Source organism: Amphiura filiformis, chromosome 13, assembly GCF_039555335.1.
Source record: "Amphiura filiformis chromosome 13, Afil_fr2py, whole genome shotgun sequence".
Lineage (NCBI taxonomy): Eukaryota > Metazoa > Echinodermata > Ophiuroidea > Amphilepidida > Amphiuridae > Amphiura > Amphiura filiformis.
In genome coordinates this window covers 47,006,114-47,020,208 of record NC_092640.1, presented here as the reverse complement: position 1 = coordinate 47,020,208, position 14,095 = coordinate 47,006,114, and the positions used below count along the sequence as shown (strand labels likewise).

At 39.1% G+C, this 14,095-nt stretch overlaps 1 protein-coding gene across 1 annotated transcript in view; it reads right to left on the bottom strand.

Annotated features, from left to right (window-relative positions):
* Window positions 1-3,591: 3,591 nt before the first annotated feature.
* The window catches only part of LOC140168442 (uncharacterized), a 45,252-nt gene continuing 34,748 nt past the window's right edge, over window positions 3,592-14,095 (bottom strand). Inside the window, exons 17-22 of the mRNA XM_072191834.1 lie at window positions 13,247-13,474; window positions 12,274-12,501; window positions 10,488-10,715; window positions 9,093-9,320; window positions 6,990-7,103; window positions 3,592-6,635 (exon numbers count right to left, since the gene is read on the bottom strand). Of these exons, the coding sequence (XP_072047935.1) occupies window positions 3,886-6,635; window positions 6,990-7,103; window positions 9,093-9,320; window positions 10,488-10,715; window positions 12,274-12,501; window positions 13,247-13,474 (3,776 nt within the window). The 3' untranslated portion in view covers window positions 3,592-3,885. The remainder of the gene's footprint in view (window positions 6,636-6,989; window positions 7,104-9,092; window positions 9,321-10,487; window positions 10,716-12,273; window positions 12,502-13,246; window positions 13,475-14,095) is intronic.

Here is a 14,095-nt window from a genome sequence, read left to right as displayed (position 1 = left end):
TTGTTTCTTTTTTTTAATTAAATTATTTGGTTTTTTAAATAAGAAAAATATTTTTAGGTCGGTTGGGTTACGTAATCAAAGAATTTTTTTAGGCCTTAATACACCACATATGGAAGACATTACCTTAATCGCCCACATACGGGGTGTACAGTAACCCTATTTGAAATTCACACTCCCTGTGTGGAAGATGAAGGTGATATAGGGGGTGTATGGATTTCAACTGGAATAGGCCATTATATCCCAGCCTTTACATCAGGCAACAAAATAATATTTGTCAGTTTCAGTTTAGATTTTATTCACCCATTGCACGGTACCGCCATATGCGGGGAGAGCTTCGATCTGGCAATAGACATGAAAGGACGTATTACGTAACTTTACGCAATGTTATATGACTGGTTCAATTCCCATTCATGCATGCTGCCAGATCCCGGCTCTCCTTGCATATGGCGGAACCGTGCAATGGGTGAATTGTACATAGGCCCTTGCATCTTTGAATTATAATAATAAAAACATATGAGAAAGACATAATACAATATGACAATTATTGCAAATATAGTGTATAATAAATATAAATATGAATTTTTATACGCTCTCCCTTCTTGGGATTGAGCACTCCGATTCAAAAGGTAGTGTTACTATGAATATATGTTGTTATAAACATAAATATATAATCATATATAAGTTAATAAAAGTTAATATAAGTTAATTAAGTTAATATTGTTTCTTACATCATGTAATTAACCATGTAAACTTACACACAAGATTATGTATATTTTAAAAACCAAATTGATCCAAAACAATCTGTTTACAATAATTAGGCACATAAACATTTTGGTCTGAAATGTGTGTGACCAATGCACAAATATATTAAAGTTGTGCATTTAATTATTTACATTATGTGTAACTTCTACACTACTACCCCATTTCCCCTCTCCCCCATCACACACCCCCCCCACCCCCACACACACACTGTACCCCATTGAAATTAGTGTTCATCTATGAGAAACACTGGTATAGACGAATCCAAATACACACATTCCTACACCTGACTAGCAGCCTTTAGTTGGGTCCCCGTCGGCTACAATGCATCCAAAATGTGAAATGATTCGGCCTAGGCGGAAATTTTAAACTGCATTCCATCACCCGTTTTACACCTTCCGCGAAAACACAGGGAGACAAAAGAAGTTTACAACACAATACAGTTCCAACAGTTGTGCAAATAAAAGCCGCCTTACACCTAGAGAAGGTCGAGGAGGGTTAATAGAATAATACAATAGAGATAATGCCGCAGGTAATCCTGTCGCATCTATTCGTAGATGTACAGATGGATGAACAAAAGGACTATGTAAGTTAATTATGTATGCGACAGGATTACCTCTATTGTATATTATTATTCTATTAACCCTCCTCGTCTTGCATCTTCTCTAGGTGTTAGGCGGCTTTTATTTGCACAATCGGGTGCTCAAAACCCCAGGTTGGTGCTAGCGGGAAACCAAAGATGGCCGACCAAATCCTGACCATGACTTGGCTTGTTGGATTCGTCTATACCAAGTATTTAAAAATATATGTGTGATACGATCAAGCAAAATCAGTCAGAACTCTGAAATATTAAATTGTCAGTTTCTTATAGGATAGTAAAATGCATTTACAAAGCTGGATTTTGCAGAAACCCCCATTGAAATTGAACAACCAGTTCCAAAGATATGAGCAATTAAAGAGTTACCAAAACAACAGAAAACAAAAGGAAATATTTGCTTTGTTTGGCTATATCTTAAAATCAATATTTCCGAGTTCTGACTAATTTTGTTTGATCGCATCACATATATTATTACAATTAATCATTAATTAATATGACCATCATCATCCTAAATCATCATTCATGATCATCACAATTATTATTTCAAGAATTAAAAATTGTGCATATTGCATAGGTAATAATTCTACAACCCTAGAAAGACAACATTACTCCCATGATTGCATACACATAGGCACACTCTGGCTAAGGCAACTATTCTGATTGGGTAATATAGCTAGCAAAGTTTAAGTGCTGGGTGGCAATTTACAAAAAGAAATTACCATGGACACTGAAGGATAAATTCAGTAACATACAAATGTATGTATGTTCTTTGAGTTTTAGTGGTGGGCTCCAGTGCTGAAATCAACCACTAGTGGTGGGCTCCAGCACTGAAATCAACTGCTAGTGGTGGGCTCCAGTGCTGAAATCAACCGCTAGTGGTGGGCTCCAGTGCTGAAATCAACCACCAGTGGTGGGCTCCAGCACTGAAATCAACCGCTAGTGGTGGGCTTTAGCACTGAAATCAACCACTAGTTTTGGGCTCCAGCACTGAAATCAACAGCTAGTTTTGGGCCCCAGCACTGAAATCCACCGCTAGTGGTGGGCTCCATTGCTGAAATCAACCGCTAGTGGTGGGCTCCAGCACTGAAATTAACTGCCAGTGGTGGGCTCCAGTACTGAAATCAACCGCTAGTGGAGGGCTCCAGCACTGAAATCAACTGCAAGTGGTGGGCTCCAGTGCTGAAATCAACCGCTAGTGGAGGGCTCCAGTACTGAAATCAACCGCTAGTGGAGGGCTCCAGCACTGAAATCAACTGCAAGTGGTGGGCTCCAGTGCTGAAATCAACCGCTAGTGATGGGCTCCAGCACTGAAATCAACTGCTAGTGGTGGGCTCCAGCACTGAAATCAACCGCTAGTGGTGGGCTCCAGCACTGAAATCAACCGCAAGTGGTGGGCTCCAGCACTGAAATCAACCACTAGTGATGGGCTCCAGCACTGAAATCAACCGCTAGTGGTGGGCTCCAGCACTGAAATCAATCGCAAGTGGTGGGCTCCAGCACGGAAATCAACCGCAAGTGGTGGGCTCCAGCACTGAAATCAACCGCAAGTGGTGGGCTCCAGCACGGAAATCAACCGCAAGTGGTGGGCTCCAGCACTGAAATCAACCGCAAGTGGTGGGCTCCAGTGCTGCCTACAACCCTGATTCTGATGGATCTGTCCTTTCACCATCCAATTCAGTGATGGGGCCATGGAGGGAGAATGGGGCATGTGTATCTTACCACCACCCCCCCCATGAAAAAGGGTTGTCCCCAACTCCACCCTCAGTTAAAAAAATATTACATCCAAAAAAGTTATTACATCCAAATATATTTGCACTTTGGATAAAGGCTCTTTTTTCACCACTGCTTCTTGGATTTTATTTTTTTCATCTGCCGTGAAAGAAAAGGTCTTGTTTGATGATAGCAACTAGCTAATAATCCAATCTGCAAGTAGGCTATCCACAGGTCTTTCATCTGCAAGGATGTCTTTTAAGTGCCTAAACTCACATGGTGGCAATTTCACTTGCCATGCCAGCAACATTTTATAAGCTGGCCACCATGACCAGGTATTTTTAATCTGACCTCATTTTCGTCATCACAAAATTCCATCAAATTGGGGGCAAAGAGGACTTTGAGTATAAAGTGAGCATTCTCAAAGGTCTTGTTTGATGATAACAACTAGCTAATGATCCGATCTGCAAGTAAGCTATCCACAGGTCTAACTGCATCTGCAAGGATGTCTCTTAACTGCCTAAACTCACATGGTGGCAATTTAACTTGCCATGCCAGCAACATTTTATAAGCTGGCCACCATGAATCATAGCATACACCTGCTTCAAATTCTTCACATTGCTCAGCTGTGAATCCTAGTGCACATGCAACTTCTTTCCAGCTTGCTTCTATCTTCCTAGCAACTGTCTTCAGGAAAGGTCCACAGTCGCCACCAGATGATGTCGCTGATGCACCTGATGTAGACTCATATGTGATGCTGCATGCTTCAAACATTGGAATGATCTTTGAGCTCAACATCTTCTGCTCTTCTGGTGCACTCAGTGAATCACCTGATCCTCTGTTTGAAGGTTTATTAGATGAAGATGCACCATCTTGGATTTCAGACTTTCTTTGACTCTCTCTTGACCACGGTTGCTGCCAACCATTGCCTGGTTTTGTGGAATCACATGCTGCTCCAAAGCAGACCTTCCAGATGCTACACGTAGTCCTCGAGGGGCAACTGAATTATGTTCATCAGGTGGAGGTACTGCAGGTTGCTGACCATCACCTCTTGGTTGCCTTGGAATCGCTGGCTGCTCCAATACGACACGTGGTCCTGGGAGTTCGGCTGGTTCATTAGGTGGAGCTGCTTGAGGCTGACCTGTCTCTGTATTACAATTCTCTTTTGCCATAGAATCATAGAAATGGATTTTGTCAACAATCATTTCATTTCCATCCTGTTCTGTCTTAAAAGATCCCTGAAACCTCTCAGCTTGTTCCATTGCATTATTTGGGCAGAACATGATTTCACATCTTGAACCAGTTCCCCCAGCTTGGATGTTAGCATAATATATCTTTCCTGCTGCATCATTATTTTCAGGAAGCCACTTGTTAACAGGTTTAATGTTTCTGACAGTTATCTTCAAGTCGTTTCCATTTTGTTTTAATACATATCCCCATGGTATACAGCACATGCCACTTGTGTTCTTCTTTTCTTCTCTAGCTTCTACCATTTCTCTACTTTTTGCATCATCCATCTTGACAGCATACACTCTGAGACACACATCCCTACAGGTTGATACGTTGATAGGATACATGTATGCTAAAACGTCAAGTTTTAATTCTGGCCTGAGCCAACTACTAAGCATAGATACAGGTGCTGTAACAAAGTCATAGAGTGTAAAATGACTCACTCGAAGTTTGATTCTGTTTCCCTCAACTACTACACTGACATTATCTTGGGCATAATTTGTTGAGCCATCGTAAATCTTTTCCCAAGCACCTTTTCCTACATCCGATTCACTTTTACACCACACTTGTAGACACTTCTCCGTTATATTAACTCCAGAATGTGGCACAGAGAGAGTAACTGGTTTCATGAACTTCTGTCCATCTGGTTTGCAAGAGATTACAGGCCCAAGAATAAGTTGGTCAACTTCTAATGTTGGATGCTCTTCCATTGCATCAACCGTCACTGAAGCTGCAATGGATTCCTTCAAAGCACCTTGTGGGATTTTCAGCACCACATCTACATCAGATAAGCTTATACTACCACCTTTGCTGTCAATCGTCCCTGATTTCGTTGAGCAGTAGTCTCTTGTTTTTGCAGATGGCATATCTTGTTGCACTTTGCTCTTGATCTTGGAGAGCAAAAGTGAACCTTGATGGGCATCTTCTAGTCTGGGCATAGGTGCTTCTGATATCTTGACCAAGTGTGGTGCAATGAATGCCATAGCATTTGGTGCTAACCCACAACAAAACTGTATCAAATTCTGGAAACTGACAGCATTTTTCTTGGTCAACTTGTGCAAGTAAAAGACAAATCTTTCTGTTTCAAACTGAAAAAGACTTGCCCAAAACACAGCTGCACAATATTCCTGAAATGTTCTGTGAACAAATGTGATCTGCTCTGACTGCTGAGACCTGTCTCTCTGCACCAAACCTAATTTGAGCACACATTCCAAATCTTCCATGTTGAATTGCTTCAATTCAATGCTGACCACATTTTCAAACAAACTGTTGATGGCAATCTTACCTACCCTTCTTAGCACTGCATCAATGTAAAAGTCACTTACATGTATCTCCTCCTTGGCTCTCATTTGCTCCGACATATATCCAAGCATATTTTGAAAAACATGTGTGACTTGCAATGGCCTGTTTTCCAATTTTTGCTTTTGCTGCTCTTGCCATGTGATGCAAATCATAGGAAGCATCATAGGAATACATGTGGATGCTAGCAATTGCAAACTTTGATTGCAGTTGATTTCCTCAATAAGAGAATCTGCCATACCAGGTTGTTTACCAAAGAAAGACCTGATGTATGCATGGATCTGAGTTGTTGATATCCTGGCTATCGACACACATATAAACTGTGGATGATCAGAACAGAATCGTTCCACTTCATCTGATCTACTGGTAACAATAACAAAATTATCATCTAACAATGGATCTTTCAATACCATAGAGTTCCCTACATGAATCATTGCATCATAGCCATCTATAAGGAACAAACACTTGCTCCGACGTAACTCATCTACAACATCCTGCTTGGAAAAGCTGAAATGATACTGGTCTATGATAGCATCTACCAGATCCATGTCAGCTTTGACTTTGTTGCCAGAAATAAAAAATACATACTGGAACCTGTGTAAATAATTTGACTCACTTGCGGTCCTTCGGTAAGTACGGTATGCGATCCCTGCTATTATTGATACTGGATTTAGCATATTGGATACGGACAAGACCCGTCGTACATACCAAGGAACATGCTGGGTTTCCTTAGAGGTATTGTTGGACTCTCTTGTGGCCCACTGGTATGCAATCTGTGATAACAATGTTGTCTTTGCACTCTCTGGATTACCATACAGTATAATTTGTGTACATGGTTTGCTTGCACTGTCTATCACCTCAAACAAATCTGAATATGATGTTAACATTTGACCCCTTTCATACATTGATGGATCACCCTCTTTTACAACTTTGAGGCCTACCGGTAGGACATCACTTTTCTCTGGCAAATCAACGGCTGGATTTGACACTTGGCTGCAGTATGTTTGTTTCAGCTGTTGTTGAATTGTATCCCCAAGACCTAAAAACAACATAAAGAAGAAATATAAAAATCACATATGTTAATTTGAATTTTAGATTATTGATTTTATCCCAATTGATCCAGATTTGTTACTGGCCACAGCCTCATCCCCCCCAGTTTTTGCAAAAAATTGGAGATTTTTATACCACTGGAAACATAACGTTTATGCAAAAAATCTCTTGCAGATTAATTTGTTTAGCAAATTTATTGTCAAATTTGCGCGGGAAATATCTAAGAACTTTGTATGCGCTCTATCACTTGGGGGGTATTTATTCGAGGAAATACGGTATTGGATTCATAATGATATTCTTGTGGAATTCTATGGTACTGGATGAATAATTAGTTATCGCTTACTCTGTTCTTCTCCTTGGAATGCATGCCGACTTTCCAAATCTTGAGTCGAAGGTACTGACCAACGTGGATGCCTAATTGAAGACATTGACTGGTGTAGATGATCACTTGGATTGCCTGAAAAGAAATATGTATGTTACACTAAATTGTTAAAACTTAATTGAAACTAAAAAGTATGATTTCTGTCAAAATTTAATTTTGTTATTATTATTACTCAAAATGCTGAGTATAGTAATAATTTTCACAAAAGCTTTCTGGCCATTTCAAGCCGAAATAACAAGGTAAAGTGATAGAAACCCCACTGGCTATTTTGGCCATTTAACATCATGTTTTATATCACTCATACATAAATTCTAGACAGTTCATTGGTTGATTACCATTTGCTACCATTTGCCATTTTTACCATCACCCACTCCGTGTGATAGTCTTTACCATCATGTGCTTTGCCGTGAGTGCGCCTGCGTAAAGCCGTTCGCTGACTCTTGGACTCGCCGATTTAGTTATGGGGTGGACCCCAAAATGTGAAGTATATCACCGCAAATCATGGTGTTATGTTGATGAACAAATGTATTTCCTACCTTAAATAGTATTTTAGTAGTAATATAATTTATGCATGAGTGATATAAAACAAATATTAACTGTCTTAAATTAGTGTAATGGTGAAATATAATCACTCGGTGAAAGATGTATTGTTCCATCCCACTCGCCGTTCCGGCTCGTGGAATGGAACAATCCATCTTTCACCTCGTGATTATATTTCGACCATTACACTCATAGACAGTTAATATTTGTATACTATTGGGGACTTAGGTCATGCTCTCGTTATTGATTTTACGGCAAAAAACTAAAAAATAAATTTAATTTTTTTTTTAAAAACAGGAAATAAAAAAATACAATTAAACATAGAACACCTTTGAACAAGTTCATTAGGAATGTTGATTTCAACTGCGGATTTTGTTTGTTTCTAACAATTCCTATATAAAATGATGATGTTGTACTCACATTTTAGTGACGTTTCAAAACTACACTATCCAGTCTGATGAACCCGCTAGCGTAGTGGTGAAACGTCACTAAAATGTGAATACAACATCATCATTTTACATAGGAATTATTAGAAATGAACAAAATCCACAGTTAAAGGAAGAAAATAATAATAATGTAGTTGTAGATTCTAATTATTTATTGTCCACATAAACATGATAAAAATATAAATATTCAGTTTGGCAAGTAAATTAAAGAAACAGGTAGTATTCCCACTTCAGGGACCTAAACATGGTCATCTAATTTGTACAAATGCAGTGGGTTAACTTCAGGTCATGATCAAGCTTCAAAGTTAATATCGAAGCAGTCACAAAATTATGCAAATCTAGAACTATTTTGTTTCTCATGCCAAGTGGACCTGATACTACATTGGTGTATTTAGAATGCAAAATCAACAGGCCTTGAAATAAGCCAGAATTTCTGAGGGCCCTCGATCTTAAATGTGACATGATCAAGGGGAATGAGTCACATGTCGACCCTAGTCGAAAATGAGTTTACATATGTTAATAAACAGTACATTTAGAGCTTTCAGAAACAGAAAACCCCATGTTGATACGACTTTTCTTTGCAAAGTTATGTCAATTTATCAATCGCTGAAAACAATATAAAACTAAAGAATTTTAACACTTTCTTTGTCAATATCTCAAAATCGATATTAGCCACATCCGACTCATTTCCCTTGATCGAGTCACAAACGTTTGAGGGCCCTCACAAATTTTTGTGGGCCTATGAACCACACAAAAAGTGAGAAAAATGGTAGTTTTTTTGCGGCCCATTTGCCATTGGGCCCACCTGATGTATTTTTGCGGACACTCACTGATTTTCGGGGCCGAGGGCACTTGGGCCCTCCTTATTTTGAGGCCTGAAAATCAATGTTGACTGTGTTCACTTGTATGTGGACTTGGACATAGCTCCGACTGCACCTATCTATAGTGAGCACCTATCTATAGTGGTGGATTCAGAATCCAATACACCATCAAGGAAATCTGAAGGCTGAATTTAATTTATAGATTGTACCAATTAATTTTGTTGCTCTGGATACACCCATAACTTTACTGAACTCACCTGTCATGGTTTTAATACATATTTGCATCCCATCACGTGGACACAATACCAAATGAAGAGTGCTCTCTTTCTGAATATTGTAATAACTAAGAGTTGTGCCATCTTCAAGCTGTTTACCAGCAAATTTAAGTTGTTGCTGGTCTGGTGGAATACCTTCCTTGTCCTGTATCATGGCCTTGACAATCCCTATGGTATCGGATGGTTCAACCTCAAGGTTTATTGTTCGTCCTACAGAAATAATTCAAATTGGATTCTTTGTAAAGATATGTTTCATGTAATTTTTGGTCAAAAATGTGTTTTTTGGTCAAAAATGTGATTTTTGGTCAAAAGTGTTTTTGGTGAAAAATCTGATTTTTGATCATGGCATGTCACAATTTACAAAAAAATAAATAAATAAAAATCACACCAAAAGAGATATACATGGTGACTTTTGCACATAAAGTATATGAACTATGCACTCTATGAAGAGGTTATAGATATGAAAAAACCCTGTAGCTCCAGGCGACCGATACACAAATTTATCGGACAGCTACAATCATCAAAAAAAGTCTTGCAATGCTTACGTGTAAATAACGGAAAAACTGTCACCCTCTCTCCCCCGTGCAATGTTGAGAAATGCTAATGTCTTCAGCGGTTTCCCAATGTGTTCCAACATTGATTGATGGGGAGAGGGGAAGGGTAAATCATTGTTGTAGATGTCATGTTTGTTCCCAAACACAATATGATCATATGATCATAAGACATTTTGCACGGAAGTACTTTTTTCGATGATTGTAGTTTATGTACAAAGGTATAGGATGCAAGATTCTGAAGACATGATAATGATATAATATTGGATGGCTGAGCATGATACCATAACATATCGGATGAGTCATAAAAATATCGGACGAGCCAACGGCGAGTTCGATATTTGTATGACGAATCCGATATGTTATGGTATCATGCGAAATAAGCCATCCAATATTATCATTATTAGGTTTTCTTAACTCCTAAATAACCCTGAAAACATAATAATGAAGTTGATCGGTTATTGCATTTAAGCTGCAGAGTGAGTTAATACATTTGCTTCCGCCCGGACAGCCAAAGATACTAAAAATGAAACGGGTAAACAAAGAAACAAACAGGCAACCAATTGGATGATGCATAAGCCCCATATATGTGTGGGGGCTAAAATTGATCAACTAAGACAGGGGTAAACACCCAACTCTGTTTTGAAAATGACTGTACACTACATGGGTGGGCTCTCTATACATGCGGCTGATGGCTTGAAGTCCCCTCCAAACATGTTACTTACCCAAATCTAAATCCACCATAATGGAAAACTGAAATCTGAATCTATAGATAATATCAATAATTTAAGAACTCTGAACACACCCGTAACTTTACTGAACTCACCTGTCAATAATTGGATAAATATTGGCATCCCACCACCAAAGCGCAATACCAAATGAAGGGTACTCTCTTTTGGAATATTGTAATCACTAAGAGTTCTGTCATCTTTAAGCAGTTCAGCAGCAAATATAAGTCGCTGTTGATCTGGTGGGTAACCTTCCTTGTCCTGTATCTTGGCTTTGACAATTTCAATAGTATCTGATGGTTCAACTTCTAGGGTTATCGTTTTTCCTGCATTTAATAATTCGAATTGCATGATTATATTTAAGCGTCTGCTTCATAATAAGATTCCAATGCAAAATAAAAATCTTGGCTTTGACATTTTCAATGGTATCCAATTTTTAAGATTTAAGATTTTTAAGAACTCTGAACACACCCATTATCTCTGTCTGTTTCATATTAAGATTAATAATAAAGAGCGGAGGTAAAAAAAAAAAAAAAGTGCAGTGATTTATAGTGCGCTACGCACAGGCACAACGCCTAGACGTTGATCCACAAGCCTCAGCACACTTAACAGGTTGTCGCTGACCACTATGGCCCCATATCATTCCATAAACCATTAAATAACAATTCAGGGACTTTGCTGCTTCAAGAGCGCACACCCTAGACAATCCACAAATAACCTTCGCAACCAGGATCAGCTCCCAGAGTTTCATACAGGTTACAACGAGACAAATTAGCAGCAAGTTCCTTGTCCAGGGGAATTTCAAGCTAACTCAATTTTTCCACGAGAGCGTACTAGGCACCGCCATGGCTCGAACCCGCAACCTCTCGCACCATAGTCGAATGCCTTATCGATTGAGCTAACTTGACTGCTAAGGTTAGGGTTAAGCACCTTACTCTTTTTGAAATGACTAATTACATACACAGATGGCCCTCTGTACACAAGACTGATACTTACGTTTTAAAAAGTATTTACATGCTATAAGGTGTGACTACCAAGGATGTAGCTACAGTGGGCGGTGGTAGGCGGCAGAGCCCACCACTCAGTATTGGAGCCCACTACTCAGCTGCAATTTTAGCATCGGCGCCCACCACTCGGAGGCCAAAATTGCACAATTTTTATTGGATTAGTCAGGAATTTGGTCCATTTTGGCAAAAAATTGACAAATATGCAAGATTTTCATGAAATGCTGCATGCCTACCACTAAAACTATCCTAGCTACAACCCTGGTGACTACATTGGTGAAACTGGTTGTCCCTTAAGCATTCAACTTAAAGAGTGTCAAAAAGAGGTGAGAAATTTGAATACAGGCCATTTAATTGTGAATATCACAAATCGTCTGTCAAGGACATTGACAAATCTGCTATAACTGATCACATGGCCTCTATAAATCATTCCAAATTTAAGTGTTTTACAGTATTTGTATCCTACCAAAAAGTGCAAATGAATTGTGCTGTCTTTCTGATGTTATAATCATGAAGAGTTCTGCCAACTTCAAGCTGCCTACCAGCAAATTGCTTGTGTACCTTCAATGTCCTGTACCTTCACTTCAAAAACCTCAACCCCCTGAGCACTACCTGCCGATCTAACATTGCCTCTGATTGGTCAATTACATGATATCTTCACTTTAATCAGAATGGAGCTTTGCAAATACTTCACCCCATTTTTTTGTGTGGCGAAATTATTCTAACAATGTTGCTGATTGGTCCAATTGATATTGAAATTTCTTTTTTGGCCAATTGGAAGGTAGTTCTCATGGGGACTGAAATCTGAATTCAATCTTTAGATACTAGTTACAAATTAATTTCAAAACTATGAATACACCCGTAATTTTACTGAACTCACCTCCCAAGGTTTTGACAAATATTTGCATCCCACCACAAAGGCGCCGCACCAAATGAATGGTGCTCTCTTTCTGAATATTGTAATCACTGAGAGTTCTGCCATCTTTAAGCTGTTCACCAGCAAATATTAGTCGCTGTTGATCTGGTGGAATACCTTCCTTGTCCTGTATCTTGGCTTTGACATTTTCAATAGTATCTGATGGTTCAACTTCTAGGGTTATCGTTTTTCCTGCATTAATTCAAATTGCATGATTATATCTAAGTGTCTGCTTCATAATAAGATTCCAATGCAAATTAAACATTTTGGCTTCGCTATTTTCAATGGTATCCAATGGTTCGACTTTAAGTGTTAATGCAGTGTAAACTGCATGGTTATCGCTGTCTGTTTCATAGTAAGATGCAATAAAGATATATTGAGAGCAGGAGGTTTAGGGTTAAGCACCTTACACTTTTTGAAATGACTTTCATAATACTAGATAGCTATTCTACCTAGATAGCTATATGCAGGACTGATACTTACCGTAACATACATTTTACAAAGTGATGTTAAAGTAACAACATGGTGTAAGGTGTGCCTACATTGGTGAAACTGGTTGTCAAAGAGGTGAGAAATTTGAATCCAGGCTATTTGAGTGTGAATATCGCAAATCTTCTGTCAAGGACATTGACAAATCTGCTATAACTGATCATGTGGTCTCTACAAATCATTCCATCAATTGTGAGACCTATAAAGTTATTGATCGTAAAGCTAACAAGACTACCAGGTGGCTCAAAGAAGCCATTTGGATCTGCAGAAAAGGACATGACACTCTAAACATGAACAGGAGGACTTACGCATTCAACAACATATTTGACCAACTCATCACACCCTCTATGACTGCTCCTGTACTCGCCCATAAAAGGAATGTGATGAGTTGCCAGTCTGATGAAACCACTTTCTTTTTTAGTATATGGGTATATTTTACTGAACTCACCTGTCAAGGTTTTGATAAATATTTGCATCCCACCACGGAGGCGCAATACCAAATGAAGGGTGCTTTCTTTCTGAATATTGTAATCGCTAAGAGTTCTGCCATCTTCAAGCTGTTTACCAGCAAATATAAGTCGTTGCTGGTCTGGTGGAATACCTTCCTTGTCCTGTATCATGGCTTTGACATTCTCAATGGTATCTAATGGTTCAACCTCAAGGGTTATTGTTCCTCCTGCAGAAATAATTCAAATTGGATTCTTTTTGTAACCGTCACCATATACCTGCCAACAACAGAATGTCCAAAATCTGAACACCCACAGGGACGTACCCCCAAACCTTGGATCCTGGAGTGTGCAATGGCAACCACAGGGAAAACAGCAGTAAGAATAGCCCCAAATGGGTAATTTTGCTTGTTTTAGGCAGAGACCCCACCCCAGGGTGTGTAGGCCTATGCACCCTCTCTATGGACCATGGTTATTGATTATTATTCATTTTTCATGCAAAATGGCTTTAGGATATTAGTACAGCTGTAGTGACGAACAAACACCAAAACCGTTTGCACTTGATTGAGGTACTTGCGATTGTTGGGAGTAATGCTAATCTTGAGTATAGCCAATGGTCAACATCCCACCCTTTTTTAAATGACTGTGATTACATGCAAAAGGGACTAGCTCCCGGGGGGGTCACTCCGATATCATGAAAGCGCGTAAAAAGGGTAGTTTTTCATGGATAGGCACGATACTCGCGTATCGTGTTTAGGGTGTCAAAAACATGAAAAATCAGGAAAAAGGGTAGAAAATTTCAATGGCAAATACGAGGAAATGAAATTTAGGGTATGAAATCCCAATTTAGG